The 15,034-nt window shown below is 42.2% G+C and overlaps 1 protein-coding gene across 1 annotated transcript in view; it reads left to right on the top strand.

Moving 5' to 3' along the window:
* The window catches only part of LOC121293629 (protein sidekick-2-like), a 941,309-nt gene that overhangs the window by 804,289 nt on the left and 121,986 nt on the right, over positions 1 to 15,034 (top strand). The window contains exons 40-41 of the mRNA XM_041216767.1: positions 5,476 to 5,640; positions 13,525 to 13,665. Coding sequence (XP_041072701.1) covers positions 5,476 to 5,640; positions 13,525 to 13,665 — 306 coding nt within the window. The remainder of the gene's footprint in view (positions 1 to 5,475; positions 5,641 to 13,524; positions 13,666 to 15,034) is intronic.

Raw genomic sequence — 15,034 nt, 5'->3', positions numbered from 1 at the left:
CCGGAGGTGAGGTGAGAGTGACTGCCCTTGACATCAAGACAGCATTTGACCGAGTGTGGCATCAAGGAGCCCGAGCAAAACTGGAGTCAATGGGAATCGGGGAAAACTCCCCACTGGTTGGAGTCATAACTAGCACAAAGGAAGATGGTTGTGGTTGTTGGAGGTCAATCATCTCAGCTCCAGGACGTCACTGTAGGAATTCCTCAGGGTAGTGTCCTAGGCCCGATCATCTTCAGCTGCTTCATCAATGACTTTCCTTCCATCATAAGGTCAGAAGTGGGGATGTTCGCTGATGATTGCACAATGTTCAGCACCATTTGTGACTCCTCAGGTACTGAAGCAGTTCCATGTCCAAATGCAGCAAGACCTGGACAATATCCAGGCTTGGGCTGACAAGTGGCAAGTAACATTTGCGCCACACAAATGTCAGGCAATGACCATTTCCAACAAGAGAGAATCTAGCCATCGCCCCATGATGTTCAATGGCATTACCATTACTGGAGCCCCCACTATCAATATCCTGGGGGTTACCATTGACCAGAAACTGAACTGGACTAGCCATATACTGTGGCTACAAGAGCAGATCAGAGGCTAGGAATCGTGCAACGAGTAACTCACCTCCTGACTCCTCAAAGCCTATCCACCAATTACAAGGCACAAGTCAGAAATGTGATGGAATACTCCCCACTTGCCTGGATGAGTGCAGCTCCTACAACACTGAAGAAGCTGGACACCATACAGGACAAAACAGTGCACTTGATTGGCACCACATCCACAAACATTCGGTCCCTGCACCACCGATGCACAGCGTGTACCATCTACAAGGTGCACTGCAGGAATTCACCAAGGCTCCTTAGACAGCACCTTTCAGGACCACTACCACCTAGAAGGACAAGGGAAGTTCCCCTCCAAGCCACTCACCGTTCTGACTCGGAAATATATCGTTGTACCTTCACTGTCACTAGGTCAAAATCCTGGAACTCCCTTCCCTAACAGCACTGTGGGTGTACCTACACCACATGGACTGCAGGGGTACAAGAAGGTAGCTCACTACCACCTTCTCAAGGGCAACTAGGGACAGGCAATAAATGCTGGCCCAACCAGTGAAGCCCACATCCCGTGAATGAATTTTAAACAAAGCCCAACTGTGCCTGTGACTTAATTTAAATACCTTCAAATGAAGGATAAAGTTCTTCCAAACAGTAGGTGACTTTGCTAAAATAATTGGAGAAGAAAAGAACAAAGAAGTAAACAAGCCCAAAATTCCAGAAGTAGCATTGCCCCACTGGTGAAGAGTTCCCCTAGACTCAGAAGCCCTGAGATGAAGGTCACCTCAGTCCAAGAGTCTCATGCTACCACAGTGTAGTCAAGCACCACAGTCATCCTTGATCTTCAGATAGCAACTCAGCACAGTTGCAGGATATGTTTGAACAGCACCAAGATGTATCCGGGTAGAAAAAGAAGCACTATTGTATATAAGAGTAAAACCACTTGGATATGTCAAGTGTTCTGTGGATATCTGGGCCAGCATTTTACAGCCACACCGCAGCATGTCTCCTCCTGGCAGATGCGGTGAGCCACTTTGATCTCCATTCAGTTCAGGGGACCATAATATCCCATCGGGAAGGCCCTGGTCCTGGCCCTGGTCTTTGTTGGATTTTTGTATTTTGAGAAGAAGCTTGGAGGTCAATTTTTAATAGGGCACACAATAGAAACACTTATTAATTTGCCCCTTCCCAGTTCCTCCAAGCCACACACAATCCAGATTTGGAACTATATCACTGTTCCTTCACTGTCGCTGGGTCAAAATCCTGGAATTTCCTTCCTAACAGCACAGTGGGTGCACCTACATCACGTGGCCTGCAGCGGTTTACAAATGAGGCCCATCACCTTCACCTCAAGGTCAATTAGGGATGTATGATTGAACATTGGAACACTGGACAGTGGGCTTACCACTGAGCTATGGACATGGTAGCTTACAGATTTTCATTGTTTCTGACCATAACTGTCTGTGAAACTACTGTTGAAACTCACTGTTGGAGTGAAATCCTGTATCTCAGGATGTGGTTGCATTTGAGCCCAGAAAGACAAAGTAGGTAATTTTAAGCTAACTCACCTGGCCAAAAACTGACCAGGTCTGATTACATACCCATTTCAAGTCAATAGAATGTAAAGTCAGGTGGAGTGTAAAACAGATGCCCAATCCATCAGATGACCATCAGACAGGTTAGTTTAAAATTGTCCCTGGGTGAGGAACTCTTTGTGCAATAGTTGGGATGTAATGCTTCACAATCTGATTCCTAGGGGTTTGATGTCTACAGCAAAATACTTTCCTACATCTGTCACTGATTGGTAATGGAAAGCAACACTTCAATGTTTTAGCTTGAATTATTTATTTCTCCCCCTCTTAAAAAAGGCCTTTGACCCTGATCACAGAGTGCCTGATCAACATCAACATTGCACAGAACATTTTTTGCATGCCCCAACAAACCTATCAAGTTAAAATGTTCTGTAAGTGTCAGAATTAATTCTGTTTTGAATGGTTTAAAAAATCTGAACTTGGTTTTTCAAGCTTATCTGCACAAAAGCATGTCCATATCTTCCTCTGACATTGCAAAGGGCAGACTGCTGCTTTGCTCAATGCTTTCTTCCACATCAATTGACACAATAACAAGATGACCAATTTAAGATATTTCCATGCATTAGAATGGGTTTCAGTTTGGTTTATCATGTCTGCTCATAAAGTTGCAATGAGCTAAACATCCTCATGTGCCTGTTTCCCACTCTTATAATTTCCAAATGATCTTTAATTATTTATGAATGTAAAATATGACTTCCCCTGATGGCGACATAACATTAATGCAGCAGGACCTGGATCCAAGTTCCTGACCAGATTGGAATTTCCAGAGCCAGGCAATCAGCACTTGTTACTGAATGCCTACACCAATATCACATGAGCTGAAACACTAACTAAACAGGAGGGGAGTCAGCAAAATATAATAGCGGTCAGCCTCTTGGTGACAGAGCCAGTTTGTCTGATGATTGTAATAGAAATCGTAGTAAATTTTGTGCTTTATGTGTGATATTACCTGAAATCTTGTATCTTCTTTCTCTGATTAACTTAATATTTTGTTACTGATTTTCCTATTTTTCAAAAGAAATCATCGAATACATTTCTTCAGTCATGAATGTAAAAGAAAAAAGCTCATTCTAGCAAGGTTGCCTTAACATATGAAAGATTCCTGTCATCCTCTTTTCTACCACTAAGAAGTAATCTTGCCTCTCGTGGACCAGCAAAACACATAGGACACCAAGGGTGGGACTTAAGTAAACTTCAGTGGGTGATGTCTTCCCATCAGTCCTACCTCCATCCTGGACTTCAGCTGCAAGACGGTAACCCTATAGGTCCTATAGGAAACCAAGAACATTGCAGAACAGGGCAGAAGCAAAGTGCAATTGGGTCACACTGATAGGGCAGGGTTTTCCCATTGGCGAGTGGGGGTGGGGCCCACTGGCCGACACGTAAAATGACACACGGTGATGTCGGGCAGAACTCCCGACGTTACCACGCCCCATTTAAATTTTCTGGTAGGCAGGGGCGCAGCAAAATCAGCTGCGTTCCCGCCGACTGTCAGTGGCCCTATTGAGGCATTGACAGAGCAATTAAAGTAATTAGTGGACCCGCCTGTCCAAACTTAAGGTTGGTGGGCAGGCCAGGAGCCCCGGCGGGCTTCAGAAAAAGCATGAAACCTCATCCACGGGTGGAATGAGGTTTCCTGTAGGGTTTAAAAAATTTTAATAAAAATTTTGTAAAAATTATGGACATGTCCCAACTCATGTGACAGTGTCACATGGGGGGGCATGTTAGGGAAATTTTATTATTCTATTGTTATCTTTTTCACATTTAGAGACGATCTCCCTGAGGCAGCACTTAGCCTCAGGGAGATGAGTGTGCTCTTTCGTGCACATGCGCAAAAGAGCACACTCTCGATTTTGGGATTTCACCCCCCTACCCCCCCCCCCACCACCCCGCCCCTGCCCGCACAGGGAGTGCACAGGCCTTAATTGGCCCACCCACGTAAAATGGCGCCGCTCCCCCAATCAGGGACGCCGATCGGAAGCGTGCCTGTGTGCGCCCGCCCTTCAACTTCGCCTCCAACAGGGGGAAAATTCTGCTCATAGTCTTTTGAAATGTGATTTCTGGTGTATTCATTCCCTTCCCAGCCAGGGTGCAATGAGGTAAATTGTAACAATGGCATCAATTCCACACTTGGGATTAGAGACCTCAACACAGGATCAATACCACACTCAACAATGCATCAACAAACTGAGCAACAGTTTTAAAGTACTAATTATACACATATTGATCATATTCTGCCCTGCAGTTGAAGGCATGGTAAAGTTCATGAAAAATAACAATCCTTTGTTTTCTGTTCCTTTCACAAAAGTTAGGCCATTTGTTCCTTAGAACTCATAAATGTTTAACTGTCATAGTTTTCTAGAAAATTTTACGAAGTTCAATTTATGCTGATTAGTTCTCATTATCCATGCATCAATTGACTGCTATTCAGAGTTTTTAGGTGCTCAGCAGGCCTGTAGACTAGTCTTACAGGCTTATGGTTATCATTCTTTGTTTCCATTTTACAGCTAGCATGCACTACCAGTGAAAGAAAAGAGCATAAACTGCTGTTGGAGATGTTGCATGAATATTTAACATGCCATACTAAATTCCCCTTCATTATTTTTAAAGTGGAAAGAGGAATTTGGAATAAGCAAGATAAGCATCTGTGTGATAACATCATAAACAGTAATTTCTACCCTCAAGAAACTGGTGCCACAGCTTTCTTTATTTATCCCTTGCTCCTGAATCTGCTTAGTCATGCTTTGGTAAAATTTCACTGGCATTGACAGCCATCAGCAATTTTGTGCTTTGTGTGTGATATTACCCGAAACCTATAACCTTTTTATTTGCTTAATATTCAGTTACTGATATTCCTAAATAGCTGCTGGAAGAGCAATTAAATAAATAGGTACTGTGGATATTGGCATACAAGTCGACTTTTGGGGCCTCTAAAAATCCCTTCATAAACAGACTTATACACTGAGTATAAAAGTGAAGTGAATGGGTGTAGGTGGTCGCCATTCTGAAATATCATCCAATGCAAAGAGTGGGCATGTCTTAAACTCCTGCACACTTTCTTAACACAGCCCATACTGCTAGCTTGATCCTTTATGCCCAGTTATAAGGCACTGGTAAGTAAAACATATGTTTGTGGGGAGAAAAATTGAGGCTGACTACTAATGCAAGTATAGCATGTTGTGGCCAAAAAGGGGGTCAACTTATGTGCCAATATGCGAAAACATGATTTTTAGGGCCAGAAAAATGGGTTTATCTTGTACAGCAGGTGACCTTATATGCCAGGATTTACAGTAATTTGTAAATATTTGTGACAGCACTAATTTTGTGTTTTCCAGATGAAGGATTGTGGGATATTCTAATTAAGGATGTTCCTAAGGAAGTGACCTCATACACCTTTGGCATGGACATCCTGAAACAAGGCGTGAGCTATGATTTCCGAGTCATAGCAGTGAATGATTATGGATATGGAACGCCTAGCTCCCCTTCTCCATCTGTTTCAGGTACAGAATTGCCTCTTGAATTGTGTTCATATTTGTTCTGTCGATGTTATTTGAATCTGAGCCCTCAATTATTAGTCACTTCCGGGGTGGAGTTTCTGTTTATTCAGCAGAGTTAAAGATAAATTGAATCCTTAAATTTAATATAAGTTCTGGTGAAAGCCACAATGCACTCACAATGTTAGTGGGATCATATTTAAATTATCTAATCATTCTTTTGTTTCTCACTGCATATAACTTCTCAGAAATTATGACTAAGATTTTGTGCAATTTAAGGGAGGTGTTAAAAATTTTGAATCATTGTTGGTACTTTGCCCCGTTCAATGGCACCATTTAGTCACAAGCAATCATATAAATAGATCATGTGTGAGGTAACCCCTAGAAAAAGTGAATCCTGTGTCCCATTGTACTTCAGAGATGACTCAGACTGTCACAATCTATTACAAAATATTGCAGATTTAGAAAACTGAAACATAAACGGAAAATAATGGAAATACTCAGCATGGAGTGAGAAACATATTGAACGTTTTAGGTCAGTGACCTTCAGTCAGAACATTACTACCAATATCTACCTTGGAGATGGAACAAGATACAACTTGATAGACCATAGTCCAAATTGCAAAATGTGATGCTTCTCTTTCCCTCTCTCCTGGGACAGGACCTTATATGTGATCTGACAGCTCAACCCCTGTGCTTGGCACCTCTGACCCCTTGTATCACCTCTTGTGCAGTAGTTAGCTGCACCTATGAGAAGGTCCCTAAATACTGGTATGGTCCCTGTAGCCAGATCATCACTCACCCACAGCTTCATCCCTGGCTGGTAACTGGGTACTGACCTTAGGTTCTAGCATAGGCAACCTCCATCTGCCACATCTGAGGCAATTGCACCCTATGAATGATGCTTGGCCTGTCCCAGTTAAGCGGAAGTACATGACCATGATTGCGATTGGATTTCCCTGGCTGTAAATGTCTCTGGTTTTGGTCCTATCTTCTGTGTTTGCCTTGTGGCCTGCTATAAATATTAAAAAAATCTGACTTCATTGTATTCACATCTTTTGCTTCTACTTGGCTATTCCCCTCTATCTATACCCAAACATATGTTGAGTAACTTTTCTGTTGGACAGTGTGAAGCCTTGAACCATAGAAAAGTTACGGCGCAGAAAAAAGCCATTCAACCCATCATGTGCTGGCCAGAAAAAGATGAAAAAGAAATTAGCCATTCATTTTAATTCCACTTTCCAGCACCTGGTCTGTAGCCTTGCAAGTTACAGCACTTCAAATGCAGATCCAAGTACCTTTTAAAGTTGAGAGTTGCAGCCTCAACCACTGATTTAGACAGTGAACTCCAGATGCCCACCACCCTTTGGGTGAAAAAGTTTTCCTTCATGTCCCCTCTAATCCTTCAACCAATCATCTTAAGTCTATGGCCCTTGGTAATTGACCCCTCAGCTAGGGGAAATAAGTATTTACTGTCTACCATATCTAGGCGCCTCATAATTCTGTACACCACCAGATCTCCCTTTTGTGCAACAGTTGGCCTTCACTCACAAGACAAAAGAAATTCAGCACATGGCCTTAGCTACTTAAGAGATTTACACCAGTGACCAAAGTAACCAGATTCTTAAATTGTCTGAATCATTACCAGAAATCTATCTCTCAACATTAAATGGCAAAGAATCTCAAATGTCTTAGAGCTGTATAACCTTTTCTCTGTCCAAGTCCTTAGGGGAGAATTTTTCCTGTGGCAGGCTGGGTGGGAGCAGGTGGGGATGGGAGCAGGTGGGGGTGGGGTCGGAGCCGATCGTCGCCTGCGATTGGCTGCGTGCTGCCATTTTACATGGGTGGGCCAATTAAGACCGGCCCAGCGTAATGCGCGGCCAGTAGCACTCAGCGCTACATGTGCAGGCGGTGGGAGAGTCCGGGCCTGCGATCTTTCATGCATATGCGTGTGATAAAGCGCAGCAATCTCCCTGAGGCATGGAGCTGCCTCAGGGAGATTAAATGGATTAGAAAACTTTTTTAATAAATAAAGTAAAAATTTATTTAACCATGTTCTCTCATGTGACAGTGTCACATGAGCTGGGACATGTTTGTGAAGTTAGGAAAATTTATTAATTTATCTTATAAAAGCTTCAGGAAACCTCATCCCACCTGTTGGCCTTAAGATTGGACGAGCAGCGTTCTAACTGCTTTTTTAATGGCCTTAACAGGCCATTGACAGTTCAGTGGGCGCGCAGCCGCCTCCGATGTGCTCCCACCGAATGAAATATCAAAATGATGTGTGATGATATCGGGACGCATGCCCAACATCATCGCGCGTCATTTTGCCTGTTGGTGTGTCGTGCTCGCCCCCACACACCGAGCGGAAGATTCAGCTCTTAGTTTCTTAGATTTCTGCCTGTCCATTTCACATGTTTTACGATAATCTAGTCTATTCTATTATCCAATTTAACCCTGGAAAACATAAAGAGCACTTTTTCATTTAGCGATATGCTAGGTTGGTTGGCTCATTCATTATAGTCCAACTTTTAGGGCTGATTTAATGTTGGCAACAGAGGCCACACCAACGGGCTGGAAAGCTTGCGGCAGTCAACGGGACATGAGGCCACATGTTGTCAGTGGGAGCCAATTGATTGGGCTTATTAAAGATAGCCATCCTCCCCTAAGATCTGCCGGCCAATCAGAGGGCCACTGCTGGGGCTGCACCTGGAGGAAGAGGGTGCAGTGATGGACATGCCTCCTCACCAGGTAAGTGGGGTCGGGGGCATGGGGGCAGTCAGGTAGGCCTGGTAAGGGGAGGTTGGCTTGGTGAAGGCAGGCAGTACTGTTACCACAGCAGCAGTCATTGGTGCCGAAGGACCTCTCTGTGAGCCAAAGAGTGACTGAAAAGGAGGCACCTGTCCTCCGGAGTCTGCCAGAAGTTAACCAGGGTTTATCCAGGGTGGACACCCTCATGCCCACTGCTGGTAAAATGCCAGCAAAGGTGGAAAGAAGCCCTTATTTGGCCACTTAAGTGGCCCATTGGGTCACAGGGCAGGAGGACCATATGCCACCTTTTCTGTTGCTGGCAGATGGCATGGTGGTGAGAAGACAACGGGCACTCCACCTACTGCCTTCCCTTGCAATTGTATGGGCCCTTGCATCCAGCCCTTTCTGAGAGGGCTGGTAAAAATCGAGCTTCTGGTATCCTTCTACTTATTCAAATGACTGGATAAAACCAGCAATATAATCACTTAACATTTGGAATAAAACTTGCTTTTATAAATTGGTGAACATGAAGTTTCACAACTCCATCTAGAAGACTCACTGATGATGCGTGTTTCTCTGCTAGTTCAAGAATGTAAATAAGTTTTTTCTCCCTCTTGGCTTTTCGTTGTGCTTGCACTGCTCTTGTTCTTGATCTTCTACCTTTCTGAGATGTCCTTTCTCACTTTACTTCCTGTTTATATTGATCTCTTTTTCAAATTCTTCTTTCCATTTGTGTTGCTGTTTCCCCTCCTTGGCCTATAATTTGAACATTTCTAATGAGAATATTCTTTGTTGCCTTTTGCTTTGATCACATGTTTGTATCATTTCTCTTCAGCTGATAAGCATTTTAACTTTAGGGCAGGATTTTCCCTTCATCAGGCAGGCAGGCCTGGGAACAGCCTCAAAATGGACCACTGCCCGCAATCAGGCTCTGACCGTGATTTCACGATGGCTGGCCAGTTAACTGCCAGCCAGCATAAAGCGGGCGCTGAGAGCCTCAGTGCTACCACAGTGGGGGCGGGTGAAGCGTGAGCACTGAATCTGCACATGCGCTGAAAGCTCCCTGAAGGTACAGAGCTGGCTCAGGAAGCTGAAGATTTTTAAAACGAAAAATAAAGCTTTTAAAAGCAAGGGAAACATGTCCCCACGTGAATAGGACATATTGAAAATGATGTTTCAGGAATTTTTTTAAAATTACTGTTGGAAACCTCATCCCGCCCGTGCTTGAGGTTTCTTCACAAATGCAAAGGCCACCTGGCCTGCTCACCCACCGGCCAATTAAATTAATTCACTAATGGCCTTAATAGGCCACTTAATTGTCAGCGGGCATGCTGCCGACTCTCGCGTGCACCTGCCAACCGAAATATCGCGCGAGTGCGCAATGACGTTGGGACACTCGCCCAACGTCATCGTGCACTATTTTACTCCCGATTGGGTCAGGCATGCGCCTGCCCGCAGGACGTAAAACTCTGCCCATAGTTTCTACCCCTTTTGATCTGGTCATATTTTTAGATATTGCTTTTTCTGCTTTGTCAACTTTAAACTTAACTCTGTTGAATTATCTTTCTCTTTTGTGGGAATCAATGCTCCACCAATTGTTACAAATACAGGGTCTTCCATAAACACCTTCTCTGGTTCAGTGGCATCAGGTACTCCTATAAGTGGACCCCATGTCCTCTTACACTCTGAAGTTTACTCACTTTGCCCAATATCTATTTATACAATAGGTTAAGCCAAGGGATATAAAAATGCATCCTCCCATGGAGGCATAGTCAGAAAACCCACAATGAAACAGGTGCATTCCTTTGGATTTGGATCTTACCCAAACAGCCATACTTCATACATAAGCCTCAATATGGTGCTCAGCATTGGAAACCCATTAAAGTATTGCCTTATCCTATCTTCATTTGCCTTCACAAAAACCTATAATGATCAACACATAAGACCCATAAGTTTTACCCCTCCCCATCCCATTGACCATTAACAGACGTAGTAACCCTATCACCTGTCCTAGCTGGGGACTGCTAACTAAACATGAAGCAAGGGTAGAATTTAGGATCTTCCAATCTGTGTAGTTCAGTAAAACCCACTTACCAACTGACGTATTAAAGAAGCTCTTAATTTTAGCGGACTTAAATTTAGATTTAAAGCATCCTAATGGCGTAATTTGATAATGCAATATTTCACATGGCAGTAGATCATAGGGCCAGTGGTGAAATACTCCAATTTCAAGCTAAACCTATGATATCAACTTTACTGTATTTTAATTTTTCCAGTTGAGATCAAGATTTCTGCACTTAAAGGTTATACAGCTGTCAATTTTGGGATGTTAATTTTTGAGTCTATATTTTAAACGTGCTAACTTTGCTGACCAATGAAGCATAACAATTTGTTGTAAAATCGTAATGTCTTTCAACAGGAGTACTTCAGAACAAATTCTGTGTTATAATAAGGTACTCAATGAATAGAGTGATTGATTCAGTGACGTTCACACCAAGCGTCTATACTCTTTATTCACTATATGAAGTACAATTTTCTGTTTGCGTACCACCATTTTACATAAGTCCCAGAGGTAGAAGTTTCTGAGCCAATGTAACAAATCACTTCAACAACAATAGTATGAAAGTACATCACAGAGCACATTGCAAGAGGGCAAGGAGGATACTGAGGAGGGAAAAGGAAGAGAAGAATTAGGGGAGGAGTGAATTAAAAAGGCAGTGAAACAGATGTACTTTGGGAGGCTTTTGAAAGAATGGAGAGCTCCTCAGCCACTCAAATGCATTGGTGGGGCAAGCTGATCACATTTTCAGTTCCAACTAACACAAGCATCCATTTCAAACTCCTTTAAGGAGTGCTTGGGCTGCAGGCGGTGACATGCAATTACAAGCTATCCCACATGTAATCAGCCAACAAGACGGTATTTTCTTCAGCTTTGTGCTCATATTTCTCTTCATCTGCCCCCCCCCCCCAAAACCCTTATTGGAATATTGTTGTTTCAATTTACTGAACTTAGTGATCAGTAAGTCAGAAATAAGTTAATTTCTCATAAGTACAAAAAGGTTTAAAATCTGATTGGTTAAAATGCTAAACTGTAATAATGACTGGTCTGTTGTGTCAGCTCTTTCTAAATTCCACAAACAGAGAGTGATATAGGATTAATGGAGACAACTGCAACATTTGTGTGTATTTACTGTATGACGTTGCCGATGATGTGTGCCAGGTAGACCTAACCCATGAGGGAAACTTGGTCGCATTGTCACAACAGTTTTGCAATTTGTTTTATTATGAGATGTATGCACTGAATTCAGAAGTAATAACTCCGCCAAGACCTTTAGAAATTTAAAAATTAAATTAAAATATTTATTAGCAATATAGCCCACAAATAAGAATACAATTACTTACTACTATAATAATTCCTAATTCCTAAAATTCCTAATTAACCTGACCCCCAATTACACCCCCTTTAAGGCAATGGTCCGAAATAGATTTTAGATTTAAAACAGAACCAGAAAATTAACACAATACTCACTTGACAGTGGAATTTGAAATGGCTTTTCCCCAACTTTAGTTTTATTATATAGCAGACTTAGGCACAAATGCTGGAGCTTCATTAAGACTATTTCGCACACTCTTGTTAGATCTTACATGGCCTTCTGACACAAAGCCTTTCATTCTCCTTTATATATGGGCAGAATTTTCCCCCTGTCAGGGGGGACGTTGATGGCCGGGCGCGTGCAGGCACACTTCTGATTGGCGCCCCCGATCAGAGGTGCAGCACCATTTTACTTGGGCAGGCCAATTAAGGGCCCGCCCAGCGTGACGTCCGCGGGCAGGGGGAATCCCAAAATCGAAAGTGCGCTCTTTCGCACATGCGCACGAATGATTGTGCTCATCTCTGAGGTTAAGTGCAGCCTCAGGGAGATCGCCTCTCCTTTTAAAAATATTAAAAGTAGCAAAAAAAATTCCCTTACATGTCCCCTCATGTGACAATGTCACATGAGTTGAGACATGTTCATAATTTTCAAAAAAAGTGATTAAAATTTTTAAAACGCTACATGAAACCTCATCCCGCCTGTGGATGAGGTTTCATGTCTTTTCTACTTCCTTCCAGGGCTCCTGGCCTGCCCACCAACCTTAAGGTTGGGCAGGAGCACTAGTGATTTTAATTGATCTGTCAATGGCCTCCCGCCTTCCTGAAAATTTGAATGGAATGGGGTGATGTTGAGAGTTCTGCCTGACATCATCCCGCATCATTTTACGCGTTCACAAGCGGGCCATGCCCCCACTCGCTGACGGTAAAATCCTGCCCTATGTTTCTCTCTTTTTAATATGTAAATTCTATTGTTCCATATGCCTTTGAAACTGTATCTTCGCCATAATATCAAAACTTTCATGCTGCCAATATATTGTCAGCAACCTATGGGAAAAGAAATGTATCCTTAGCCTTGCTTAGCTGGCTACTTGTCAACAGACTAAGATCCCTTTGAAATCCAAATCTCTTCATTTAACTAAAAATGCATTCCCTTCACACCTTACATGCTAAGCCAGTGCCCATGTTTACTCATTAGCATGTCAAGCACCTAGCTTCTTTTGATGATTTCAAACTTGTAGCCTACTTGACTCCAAATGTAATTAAATCACATCCAGACCCAACTATACTTATCCCCATAAACCGACTTCACAATAAACCAGAAAAATATTATGAAAATTATTATACTTTCATCACATTATGCATTCAAGCTCCAAACCTACTTCTGTAACCTCCTCTTCTGGTTAAAACAAATAAACAGCAGCTTTGTCATCATGCAAATCAAATAATTTGGATTTACATATAACCATGAACCTAAGCAATGAGTGATTGGATAGAAAAAGCCACATGTGTTTTATTTGCTTTCATTTCCTAAACTGATCCACTGTGCTCATATAGAAATCCAGAGAGTGAACAGGTGATGAGAGACAAAGCTCAAATACAGGATCAGCAGCATAATGACACAGTCAAAATCAAAACTAACCTTAAACTGAGAGATGCATTATTCTCTGCGACAGTACAGGTCACCTAATCTTGCATAACTGTTTTACACATTATTTATTGTGATGTTGCACTTATTTAGATTGCTTCTCACTTTTTGACTCTTGCAGCTCAAAATGCAGCCCCATTTTATGAGGAGTGGTGGTTCTTAGTGGTTATTGCCTTGGTTGGACTCATCTTTATCCTTCTATTGGTGTTTGTGCTGATAATCCGTGGACAAAGCAAAAAATACACAAAAAAAACAGATTCAGGTGAGTATACAAGAATGTTGGGTCAGCTCACTATGTTCTTGTGAAATTAGGATTAAAATTAAATTTAGTAAAGATGCCTTAACTAATCTTCCCCATTTAGAGCAATAGAACAATTTTATTAAACACCATCTCTGCAATACACACAAAAATATAAAATCTGAAATATCCCAGCCATGATATGATTTTGGAATGGATTTTGTTAATGGAACTGGCAGACTACACAAATAGACCACAGTTTGGGAAATGGGTATGACCCACCCATAACTTTGCTTTAAATTTAAAAATTCTGAATTTGCATGATGGATACAAGCACAAGCTATGATGTCTATTGATACTTGACTGAAAAGATTACTGCCACGTTGTGCACAAATGTGAAAAAAAAAATCATGTTACAGTGTGCAAGGATGGCTTCCATCACCAATCACAAATCCCTCTGGATACCTTTTCTATGCCAATGCCAAACTACAGTGTAAATAAGCTGGCCTGATATCTGGGCATGTAAATGCTTTGACTACTTGAGCTGTATGAACCCGTAATCCTGGGTCATATCCCTGATTTTTGCTGAGTTAATGGATTTCAACTGGGATGCCAGTTGGACCTCAGCGATTAGCCCAAATATTTTCAGTTAGACAGTGGATAATCAAGCAGGGATTTTTTTTTTTTGGCTCCTGATCATTACCCAGTGACAGTTGGAAGTGTGGATAGTGGGCAAGAACAGGTTCAGATTTAACTGTGTTGGTCCATGCAGTCAAATAGCCTGTCAACGTTCACTATCAAAGCTGAAAATTAAACCGTAAATTAGTAGTATACAATGCACAACGGAAGTTAATCAGGAACAGCCGAAGTGTCTTGTAAAACACAGACTTTCACTGCTGGCCAGGATGACGTAATTTGGACGGGTTTTGCATTACTGTTCCAGGCACTCAGCCAACCTGAACACAACCCAGAATGCTGACAACATCCCTATAAACAACAATGCTACTTTAGAATATAGAACTTTTTTGACATATAATTAACAAGCACCAGTGGGCTTTGATATTGTTCCATAGTCTAATTTTTTCTCAATATGCCAGGACTGCATGTGGGGCATGAAAAATCTTTCAATGCCCTGTAATTAATACTTAGTTGTGGCTCCCTGATGGCTCAGTGGCCTTAGGTAGTGAATAGCTGAACCACACAGACCAGATTGATTTGTTTGTGCTGAGTTCAGTGACTTTAGCCAAGGTAATAGGAATGCTACAATTGACCTTCATATCCCTGAGCTAAGGATAGGAAAACTGGTCAATATTCTCAGTCCTGTTTGCTATCCCTGTTGGAAGTCTGTGTATTGATATCAGGTGAGGATCAAGTTCAACTAAGGCACCATCCA

This window comes from Carcharodon carcharias, chromosome 22 (assembly GCF_017639515.1).
Source record: "Carcharodon carcharias isolate sCarCar2 chromosome 22, sCarCar2.pri, whole genome shotgun sequence".
NCBI lineage: Eukaryota > Metazoa > Chordata > Chondrichthyes > Lamniformes > Lamnidae > Carcharodon > Carcharodon carcharias.
Note: the sequence above shows the minus strand (reverse complement) of the source record. Positions and strands in the feature narration are given on the sequence as shown.